Source organism: Dendrobium catenatum, unplaced genomic scaffold (genome assembly GCF_001605985.2).
Source record: "Dendrobium catenatum unplaced genomic scaffold, ASM160598v2 fragScaff_scaffold_1351, whole genome shotgun sequence".
Taxonomy (NCBI): Eukaryota; Viridiplantae; Streptophyta; class Magnoliopsida; order Asparagales; family Orchidaceae; genus Dendrobium; species Dendrobium catenatum.
In genome coordinates this window covers 225,433-237,687 of record NW_021319813.1, presented here as the reverse complement: position 1 = coordinate 237,687, position 12,255 = coordinate 225,433, and the positions used below count along the sequence as shown (strand labels likewise).

The 12,255-nt window shown below is 30.9% G+C and overlaps 1 protein-coding gene across 1 annotated transcript in view; it reads right to left on the bottom strand.

Annotated features, from left to right (window-relative positions):
* Window positions 1-4,366: 4,366 nt before the first annotated feature.
* Window positions 4,367-12,255, bottom strand: part of LOC110116099 (proteasome subunit beta type-3) — a 39,552-nt gene continuing 31,663 nt past the window's right edge. The window contains exon 7 of the mRNA XM_020849565.2: window positions 4,367-4,648. Within this exon, the coding sequence (XP_020705224.1) occupies window positions 4,600-4,648 (49 nt within the window). The 3' untranslated portion in view covers window positions 4,367-4,599. The remainder of the gene's footprint in view (window positions 4,649-12,255) is intronic.

The window sequence follows — 12,255 nt, the reverse complement described above, 5'->3', positions numbered from 1 at the left end:
AAAAAAAGTATTTAAAAAAAAATCAAATTTTAAGTATTGATGGCTAGCCTCCTCGATGACTCTCATATGAAGAGGTTTCGTGATCTCTTCAACTTTGCTACTTTTGTGAGCAGCAAGACTATCTTAATTTTGATTTAAAAAATATCTTTTAGCTGTAAATTCTTTCTAAACTCATCCCCACACCATTTCATGATTTCTTCCTTACATTTCCCCAACCAAATAGCATCCAAAATCTCTCCTGAAGTTGTAGGTCATAATTAGGTTCAATCTGATATAGTTGAATTCAAAAATGAGGTTAACAATAGGATACAAAGATAAAATGAGACTTATTAGGTGATAACCCCACTGGGTGATATGATAAATATAAAAGTTTAATTAAATGATATAATAATTATGTAAAATTATAAATTATTACTTTAAAAATAAATTATTAATTACATACTTTTTAATTCAAACATATTCAATCATTAAATTTAATTAATAATTAATAATTGATATAAATTTAGTTCACACAATATAATAATTATTAATTTATGTTATTTATTTAGATATAATTTTCATGCTTTAAATATAATTTACACGTATAAATTAAACACAATTCACACAAATTCATTTTAGATCATTTATGATTAAAAATAGATATTTTTTTCATATTTTATAATTGAATAAATAAAATATAAAGGGATAAAAAATTAAGTACTTTTCACATTATAGAAAATTAATTAATTTTAAAATTAATATATATTAAATTTTAACTAATTTGTTTAGTTTAATACTTAATATTAAATTTGTTTGATTATGTAAATGATAAAGCTGTTGAGCCGACCAAATTTAAGAAATCGGGATCGAATAATGGTTTACTGGTTGAATCGTATGTTCAAGTTATTTTTTATCGATTTGATGTAAGACTAATTTTTGAAATAGCCCATATCAATTCCCAGTTGACCAATTGAAACGGCTAGTCCAAGCGGAATTTTCAAAACAATGGTAAATTATATATGAAATTTAATAAATTTCTAGCCAATTCTATAATAAGCACTAATGTGAAGGCATATGATGATTATGAAGAGCAGAGTAATAATAAGTATTTAAAGTCCTGACCCGCTCTTGCTTTATCCAAGCAATCCAAAAGGACTTTATCTGCATCATATCACAAAATAACACAAGAAACACTAGATAAAATATCACAAAAATATTACATGGAAAGAAAGGTTATTTTATGAACACATTTTTATAATATTTATTATAAAACATTAATTAAAAAAAGTAATTTCTAATTGCAGAATATTTATTAATATTGTGTAACTCCTAGGGAGAAGAACTATACATAGATAAAATAAAACCCTAAGACTTGTCGATTTAACAATTTTGTGGAGGAACCAAAATGGAGTCATTAGAGAATGCTTAAACACAAAAAAGGGTCCTTCAATAAGGTGATCTGAGATGTTTTTTAGATATGAACCAAATGGCATTTTCAAGGGATGATTAGCCCTTCTCCTTTCCAAAGGACAATAAGCATAGGATATATAACTATGTTATATTATAAACTAAGACTTGAGGATGCGTAAGAAATTTAATCTAAGAGAAAAGAGTAAGATCAAATAAAATATTGTACCTAGTGTTAGAGGTTGAAGATGTTCACAGTAATAACCTAGTTCAAAGATTTGTGAAAATTATACAGTAAAAATCTACTTTAGAGGATATAATGGAGCTTATAAGGTGATAATTTTGCAAGATAGAAATAGGGCATGTGGTGATAACTCAGTAAAACATATATAAGATAGAGGTGAAAACTAACTTCAAAGATAGAAGATATGAAGTGATTGCTCAATCTCAAGATATGATAGATTTTATGGAGTGATAACCCATCCTAAAGGCATAATAGAACTTATGGGATAATAACCCACCCAAGAAATGTAGGACATGGAGTAATAATCCAATTTGAGAGATATATAATGTATATTGATAGCCCAAAGATATAGGAAATGGGGTGATAACCCACTCCAAAGATGCAATGGGACATAAAGAGATAATAACTCAGCCCAAGAAATATCATATATTGTGTAATAATCCAATTTTAGGAAATGATCAAACATATATGTTTATAAACCTTCTAAGGAACATAATTGGAATCATGAAGTGATAACCTAACCTGGTTCTAAATATTCACCATAAATGGCCTTGAAGGTCTTATGCAAAGATGAAGCCACATATCTCATGAACATTATGCATAGGCCTTAAGAAGAGATTTGTTATCTTGATATTAAAAGTTTCTATAAGTGATACTTATAACCTCTCAATTATAAGAAGTCACAATAGATAAAATGGATATCAAGGGATTGGAATATCAACTAAGGACCAATGGGTCATTAAATATATAAGGGTATGCAATTTCAATTCAATAGGAGATGAAGAAAGGATGCATATGGAAGAAAGCCCACTTTAAGGATTCCTAACTTAAAAAGAGACGATAAACCAAGGTTTCCTAACTCCGACTCCCTATTAAAATCTAGAACATAAGGTCAAAATAAACGACGCAATACAACTCTTTCATTCCGTATGAAGATGCTTACTAGGTGACTTGCAAACTCAATAGTGCAAGATTAAGAAGCTCAATGACTAGACTAACATCTGATCTAGGTTAAGAATGCCATTAAACCAAACTAGGCCTACTTTAGAATTATTTTAATCATGAATTCAACGTTTTTTTTTTTTCCTTAGTTTCAATCTTAACAAGTTTTAGAGCGAAATAATATGAAATGCATAAATTTGACTTCTGGTGATAACCAACACATCATTGTCAATGATGATCATCCAAATGCTAAATAATCATATGAGTTGCTAGACAAAGTTGGGAAAAAGTTAATTTGATTTTAGAATGTATGAAATGTATTAAATCTATAGTTAATTTTATATAAACCAACAAAGTGAGAAAAATGGTGTAAGAAGAACAATAATAACTAGTTATAATTTGTACCTACACACCATCCATCTTAGCATTCCAAATGATCTTTATGCACAACACATCACTGAATAATATAAAAGACATCATATAAAATATTATATCGTATTTACATGTTAGTCATACCACCCTCCCTAATGAATGTTGGTCATGAATTTCTATTTAAAATTTATTTGAAATAACTTTCTTATTGCTCTACTTTTTAAACTGTACTTACAATTTTTATTTGACAATTTTTTTTATTTGCTATGTAGTTTCCTTTTACAACAGTTTTTTGAAAAAACACAATTATACAAAAACTACAGCCTAAATAGACCCTTCCGTGAAATGAGCACATGGTGCAATCAAAACTACAAGCTTGCTACAGCATATTAAGGCTTCGTTTTGAACGGCTTTTTAGCCGCTTTTTTTTTTTTTTTTTTTTTGAAGAATGCAATAGCAAATAATATGAAAAGAAACTAGATACAAACTAAAGTAAGGGCTCACATTCCTTCTTCAGTAAAGAACAAAGAGGAGGAATGTTATCAAAAGAAGAGCTATCAAAACAAAAGCTGTTATCTAAAGTCAGAGAAGCATACATATCAGCTACCTTATCACAATCTCTATGTATATGATGTAGAATTACCTTATTGAAATCGGCCAAGAAAAGAAGATCGTCCTTCATCCGATTGTAATAAAAAGTTACTTAAAAGAAGCAACTAGAATACTTTGTTTGAAACAACTTTCTCATTAATTTTTAATAAAAAAATTCTAATTAAAAAAAAAATTTACCTAAAATGCCGTTTTAAAAAGCATTAAAATAACTGTTCCAAACCAACCCTAAAGCAAAAGTGATAGAAAACAACAAAATCAGTTAAATCAAAATGTTATAACGTGAGATTAGCAAGCATCAGAGCAAGGAATAATAAATGACTCTTACACGCAAAGATAGCTATATAAAAATATATTGAAATTGAACAAAACAATCACTAGTCTGGGACTTAAACCGCTTGACTTCATTGTTCCAGTAATAAAATCAAGTCCCAAAAGCAAACAAGATTTTCCTCCAGAGGCCATTTTTATGTAAAGCAAGCTAAGGTCAACACATGTATTAGGACCACAAATAATTTGATGTGAAAAAGCTACACTACCAGACACCAAGTATTTTTTCTAAGGGAAATGCTAAAACGACAGAAATTAAAAAAAAAAAAAATCATTTCTAGCCTTTTTTTTTTTTGGACTCGTTTTTGCCCTAGTTTTGAAGCTATAGATTTAAAAAAAAAAATAAAAAGGCCTCAATTCTTAACGTCAATTCACTCCGCCCTCCCTTCTAGTCAATGTTTAGCTTGTTCTAGCAATTACCCTTTGCTAAGCCAATCTAACTCAACAAATTTGGCTCCACAAACCATCATGTGGGAAAGATCAAAGAAAATAAACATCAATAGTAACTCAATGCATATCAATTCAACTGATTAGTCAGCAGTACAAAAGGAGCCGCTCAAGGACAGACAATCTGAGAGTACTCTGTAAAAGGAACCCAGATAAAAAGAGCTGCATTCTTATAGCACAGAGGTTTATGGAAATCATGTTAAACTACAGAGCAACGGAATCAAATAAAATTAACCGTTTGAATTCTTTGTTGCAGGGATTAATCGAGTCTAGTCCATTCTTCCTTTTAGGGCCTTCTCCTGCACTTCAGTTGGTGTCCTACAATGCATAATGAAAAAATAAACAAACTGCGGAAAGAATATCAGAAAGACTTAATAGATAAAAGTTAGCCGTAAGTGTATTTGCATCTCTTGTTAAGGACTCCAGAACTTGGTAGACTATAAATAGAAATCTTCTTCATAGATTTAATCTGTGGTTTCTCTTTGTATTAGAGCTAAGCTTGCAATAACTTACTAAAAAACGCCTTGCCACCAAAATAGCATTAGGGAGTTATATTTTAGTGTTAGTTTTAGGAACTCTCACTTTCGGGTCACAGAAAAACTATGGGGCTGTTTAGCAACGAGTAGGATTGAGTAAATCCGGATTTATTAAATCTTGAATGAGTTAATTCCTGAAAACTGTGGCAAAAAAGAAGTTAAATCATGATAAATCATGTGAAGCTGTTATCAATGCAACTTAGGATTTAAGGCGGTTAGTTTAGTAAAAAGCTTAATTTTAATTTGTGTTTCAAATGTAATTTGCATTTTAAAATTTATTTCAGTTTGAAATATCAGTAATAAGTTAATAAAATAAATAATATAATTAGAAATTAACTATATTATCAAATAACATAACTATTTATTTAGATGCTATTTTAATAAGTAATTGACTAACTAAATTGATAATTATCTAGTTATTATTTAAAATAACAAATTATTTATTTATTTCTCATTTAATTAATAATTTAAATATTATTTTAATAATTTTTTTAATTACTATTTATACTATTAATTACTACTAATATTACTATTTATTATTTAAAATTATTTAAGTGTTATACTTATGATAGCCTTAGTTAGGGCTTGCTTTTTCATCTTCTCCATTTCTTTGTTGCTATTCGACTTAATCTAATTTGCTTGAGGTAGGGTTTTCATGTCAGGTAGAGTTTTGAAGCCATCGCTAAAACTTCTTCGCCTCCTTCGACAATGTTCTTCCTTTACCCCCTCCAACAGCGTTCTTAGCAATCTTCAACTATAACAGGATCTTTCTCCCTTTTGCATGTTTCTTCAGCCAAATTCCATAAATTCCAGAACTCCTAGATTTAATAAATCTGAAATTTAAGGTAAAAAGCGAGAAACGGAGGATTTATTTCAGTGAAATTTAACATGTCCTCAAATCCCTTTTGGCAGAATAATCCTGTTCAAATCCCATATCCAAACAACCCTTAAAAGTTTTCTTTAAGGCGACTTAAGATTTTCTATTTTTACATTTAAATTTTCTTTTCTCAATCATAGTATTAAATATATTTCTTCTAAAAAATAATGTTTGAAGGCAAAATTTTAAAAAAGTAGTTATACAAACAGAGAGGAATTTTTGTTGGCTGTTTTTTTTACTAAAAAACAACTGAAGAAATTATCTCGAATAAAGCCAACATGAAAAAACATGGAAAAAATAAATAAATAAAAAGCATTTTCTAAAACCATAAACTTAAGCCTGCGAATCCAATATGCGTGCAATTTGGCCAACTTGGAGCTTCTTACTAATAAAAGATTGTACAAGGGAATTTTTCAACGGTAAAACATTCTTCTCAGTCAAGGAGCCCCCCACATGTGCTAAGATTGCCACGAACTTTATTCCTACATCATGAGAACTTGAGAAGCAGCACTCCAATCCTTTTGCAAGTTGTCACTAAGATTTCGTTTGGGACAGCTTTCGCACTGCTTCCTAAAATGATTTCTAGCATAAAATTTTCTAATTCAAGAAATTTTTGTACTAGAAAACTATTTTAGAAATTAACAAAAAAACTGTCCCAATGACAAAAATTTCCTCGGATTTGAATTCGAAGGTTTGCTGAATAAGATCCACGATACAATCTGAACTTACTGGATAAATTTCAAGTTAAAAAAAAAGGTTGTTCAAGATCCTATTGCTAATCCCAAGCCACCATAATCTTAGCTGAATTTGTTTAACGTTATAATCCTAATTTGCTATTGACCCAACGTCTTATTTTCTGTATAAAAAGTGAAGGAAACAAAGGAATTGGCTGCATGGTACTATCGGTTCCTGGAAGATGACTAATAAGATAATCTCTCAGGTGGACAAGCACGTAAGTTCTGTGATTGAACTTTTCTACTGAGGAGACAATGGGTATCTGATCAGAAAATGATCGCAGCTGCAAGAAGACCTGAGGATTGACGGAAACAGATGAGTTGCCTAGTGATCTTTTGTTAATCAACGGTTTGTGTGATAGAAGCCCCAGAGAACCAATAACATGTTATCGAGGACAAAGTCTCTGAGTCCCAATGACGAGTTGATTGAAACTTTGGTTGGTGACTATAAACGTCACCGACATTCAGAGGCCATTTGAGGAGGTTAGTAAGGAGAATAACAGCAGCTTCTTTTCTGCAACTGGGAGATCCGGTTGTGGCATTTGAAGCAAGTCAGCAGCACAGTTGTCTAAGAGCTATGGTTAAGGATTAAAATAGAGAAGGCAAAAGAAAAAAAAGGGTGCTCTATTTATTTATCATTACATAAATGTATAATTTGAATCTATGAGAGCTGGGGTGGAACTGTAAGTACAATCAATATTAACTAAGGATCAGTTCTGCTTTGAATCTCATCGATGTCCAAGACTTAATCCCAAATGAGGATATTAGAAGAGGAGAATCAAGTTCAAGCTTCAATTCTGCTTTGAATCTTGAAAGGAGGGAAACTACAATCGAGGAATATCCCATCTCAAAGGAGAAAGTGAAATGCCCCCAACAGCTTATTCTGGAAATGTGGATATCCAAATCACAAAGAGATCTAAAAGTCGCAATGATGCATGCTAGCATTGTGGAAAGACCAGTGACATAAGGAAACTAACTACAAAAGAAAACTAATAATTAAAATCATAATGAAGAAATTATGAATGCTACCACATAAAAGGTCAAAATGCCTAATCCTTGATTTTGATAGTATCATAGAATCCTACATCATGAACTCAAGTGCATCTATTCAATCTGCAGAATAAAGAACTTATATCTAGTTATTCTACAAGAAACTAAGAGAACTGATGGGGGGGGGGGGAGTTGTTTAGGAAGAGTTCTAATCAAGAGGAAGTAGTTTAGGAAAGTTCCTAATTAAGGGAAATTATTTAGGAAATTTCCTATCATGAACACTGCCATTATCATGTCCCAAGGCTAGAATGAGAAAAGTGGAGGGTTGTATTGAGTAGTCGACAGCCAGCGCAAAACTTGTCGAATAATCATGACATGAATCATTTAATACATTTTGTTAATGCTAGCACGTTCCCTGAAAGCGAAGCACAATATGGCCTGAATACAACAAGAAGTGTGCAAGGGTTGCTGCATCGGTGCTCGGGTGCAGTGCTATGATGCACCGACACGAACACGGCGACACGGACACAGGTATTTTTTAAAAATATAGGACACGGGTGCGGCGTGGACACGGCATAATAATTTTTTAATATAATATATAGAAATTAAAGTAATATTATATTAAAAATGACAAGCAATAATAAATCAAAGTCATGATAACTTGTTTAGCTTATAACATAAAGATGTTTAGTATAAAAATGTTTAGTACAACCACAAAAATATAAGCAAAAAACTATTTAGTACAACATGAAGGTCCAACTACTCAATAGAGGGAATGATAGAATTAGATTCAGAGATTGGTCTTTGGTCTTTAATATCATCGAATATCATTACTTTCAACACTGGTTTATCTAGAGAATGATTTGCAACCTCAAATAACCTCATATCATCAAGGCACTCGAGCCCATCTCCAGCAACATCCCACATCTTATTATCACCTGTTATATAAAATGGGATTTTCCTTTATAGAAGACGAAGATTTGTATGCACATAAACTAAATCTTTAGCCTGTTGTGGAGTTAATTAATTCCTTTTCATTGATTGAATAAATGAGTATGTGCTCCAATTTCTCTTATAATAGGAAGAGGATGATACTTGACTAAGAAGTTTTATTGCTATGGTTTGAAGAAGCGGTGTTGAAGCTCCATGAATCAACCACCACATTTTTTGATCTATCCTCCATCTATAAACCAAAGATTTTTTATCACCAAAATCTTCTAAATATCCAAAGAACTTTGCAAGTTCTATATTATTTTTTTTCTCTCCTCATTTGGGAAATATCGTTTCAAGCATATCTTTCTCATATTTGCAATATCGTTTCAAGCATTTCTGAATGTTATCCAATGACATTCAGCATAGATGATTTCATTTGTCTCTGTAATTTTTGTTGCACAAATATTTTTTAGAGTAAGATTTAAAGTGTGCACCACACATGAAGTCCATAATATATGAGGATAAATTTGCTCCACCAACAATCTTGCAGCTCTACACACCGGTGCATTATCTGTTATAACCTGCACAACATTTGAAGACCCAATAATGACTATCACCTCTTTAATCAAATTAGCAATGAAATATTTATCCTTGTATTCTCCTTCACAATTCACAGCTTTAATAAACATTGGGCAATTCTCTGTAACGGTCATGAAATTAATGAGTGATCTTCATTGAGGATCAGTCCAACCATCACACATCAAAGTGACTCATTTTTCTTTCCACGCACCTTTTGTTGGTTCAAGCAATGTTTCAAAATGAAGTGTCGGTGCATCAGAGGTGCAGTGTTAAATAGGCAAGGATTCTCACGACATGGACATATGTGAGCAAAGAAGCTAATCCATAAAACTATAATTCGGATTGAATCTTGGAATGTAAGTTCTTATACATACATATTAATGGAATTAATTGATATTATAATTCATAAGAAAATAAATATTTTATGCATTCAGAAAACTAAATGGGTTGGGAAAAAGGCTAAGGAGATTGATAGTTTAGGATTTAAACTTTGGTATTCTAATATAAGTCATACTAGAAATGGTGTAGGTGTGATTATAATAAGAGTTTGAAAGATAATGTTATAAAACTTGATAGAATTTGAGACATAATTATTGTTTTGAAGATTATTGTTAATGTTAAGATTATTAATATTATAAGTGTTTATGCTCCTCAAGTAGGTTTAGATATATGTTTAAAATTAAAATTTTGGAATGATTTAGAAGAATTATTTTAAAAGATTCCTCTTGAAAAAAGAGTTTTATTGGAGGAGATTTAAATGAAAATGTTGGCAATGAGGTAGAGGATTTTAAAACTATTTATGGTGACTATGGATTAGGAGTGACAAATGAAGGTGGCAAGTTTATATAAGATTTTGCTCAACCTTATGATTTTGTAAATGATAATACCTTATTTAAGAAAAGAATTGAGCATATCATCACTTATAAGAATAGATATAGTAAAACTCGAATTGATTATTTTCTTATTAGAAAAATAGATCATTTAGATTGCAAAGATTGTAAAGTTAATCCAAGTGAAAGCTTATGAACCCAACATCGCTTATTAGTTTTGAATTTTAAGATAGAGAAGAAATATGAAAAATTTAGTAAAACGTTATTCTAAGATTAGATTGGGGCTTTTAAAAAATACTAATAAAAATATTTTTAAGAGAGATCAAGATTATAAGATTTTGTCCGTGCATGAGGAAACGAATATTATGTGGAATAAAATAGCTACTAATATTCATAATATAGCAAATAATGTGCTTAAAGTTTCAAAAAGAAAAGCTCCTAATAATAAATTAATTAGTGATTGAATCAAAATGTGTAAGAAAAGATCAAAAATAAGAAGCTTTGTTATCATAATTGTTTTATATGTAAAAACTCTAAAAATTTGAGAAAGATATTAAAAGTCTTGAAAGGTGCTTAAAAAAATAATATGTGATGCAATGATTTTAGCTTTAAATGATTTATATAAAAGAATAGATTCTAAAGAGGGGGGGGAATATATGTATAAGTTAGACAAACAAAGAGATAGGAGCAGTAAAGAATTAGTTCAAGTGAAGTGTATTAAGGATGAAGATCAAAAAATATTTTTTTAGAAAAGGATATTCAACAAAGGTGAATGATATATTTTGCTAAGCTTTTCAATGAAGATTGTAAGAATACAGTTGACTTTAGTGACCTTAGCACTCTAAATGAAAATATATATTTTTATTTTTATCAATGCATTAGTAAAACTGAAGTTAAAGAAGCTTTATTAAAAATGAAGTGTGCAAAAACTAGTGGACCTGATGATATTCCAATAGAGGTTTGGAAAAGCTAGGAGATGAAGAAATTTTTTGGCTTACTAAATTTTTTAATATTATTTTGATGACTAAAAAGATGTCAGATGTGTGAAGAATGAATGTGTTGATTCCTATTTTTAAGAATAAATGTGATGCACAATATTGTACGAATTATAAAAGAAATAAGTTGATGTATCATACTTTTAAACTTTGAGAGAGAGTTAGGGAGCATATGCTACAACGTGATACTAATGTTTCTCAAAATTAATTTGGATTCATGTCGGGCAGGTCTACTATGGAAGTTATTCATTTATTGAGAGGGTTGATGGAGATATTTAGAGAGACTAAAGAGGACCTACATTTGATATTTATTAATTTAGAGAAATCATATGATAAAGTTTCAAGAGAAGTGATATGGAGAGTTCTAAAAAAAAGGTTAATAAAGCTTATATTCAAGTCATTAGGAATACGTATGCAAGAGTTGTTACTTATATTCAAACACAAGGTGGTTTGACCAAGTATTTTTCTATTTCAGTTGGATTTCATCAATGATCATCCTTAAGACCTTGTCTTTTTTACTTTAGTCATGGATGTTCTCACAATATTTGCAAGAGGATGCATCTTGGTGTATGCTTTTTGCTGATGATATTATTCTTGTTGATAAGACTAGAGAGGGAGTTGAAGATAAACTCGAATTACGGAGGTCAATCTTAGAGTCTAAAGGTTTTCGTTTGAATATATCTAAAACCGAATATATGGAGTGTAATTATAGTAATAATTGATCATGTGACTTGAGCGATCAAGTAATTAATAAGCGTACTCGTTTTAGATATCTTGGGTTTATTGTTCAGAGTGATAGAGAATTAAATGGGGATATTATTAGTATAATTTAAGTTGGATGGTTAAAGTGGAGGAATGCTTCAGGTTTGTTGTGTGATAGGAAAGTGATGGGGACATCAACAGCGATTTCGACACATGCACCTTCAGGAGATTCGACGGTCACCATCATGATCTGTATTTTCATCATTTTATGTAGTAGTTTATTTTTATTTTATGTTTTTCCGTTTTTGCCCTCATGGGTATTTGGTAGCAATTATAGCCCAAGGGGCATTTTAGTCGTTTGTTTTCTTTGTCATTTTGAGGCCTATTTATATGGCTCTTTTCTTACAACAACAACAACAACAACATCAAGCCTTTATCCCACTACGTGGGGTACCGGGTCATCGCAAGGACGTCGTTTTATGTGACCAAACCATCTAAGGCGACTTTCTCTAATCTTATCTTCTACTGGAGCTACTCCAACCTTTTCACGTATATGCTCATTTCGTATCCTATCTCTAAGGGTAAAGCCACTCATCCACCTGAGCATCCTCATCTCTGCCACACTTAACTTAGTATTATGCTTCTCTTTTAAAGGCCAACATTCGGCACCATAAAGCATTGCAGGCCTCACTACCATCTTATAGAATTTTCCCTTAAGTTTGAGGGGTACATTTCTATCACATAACAAG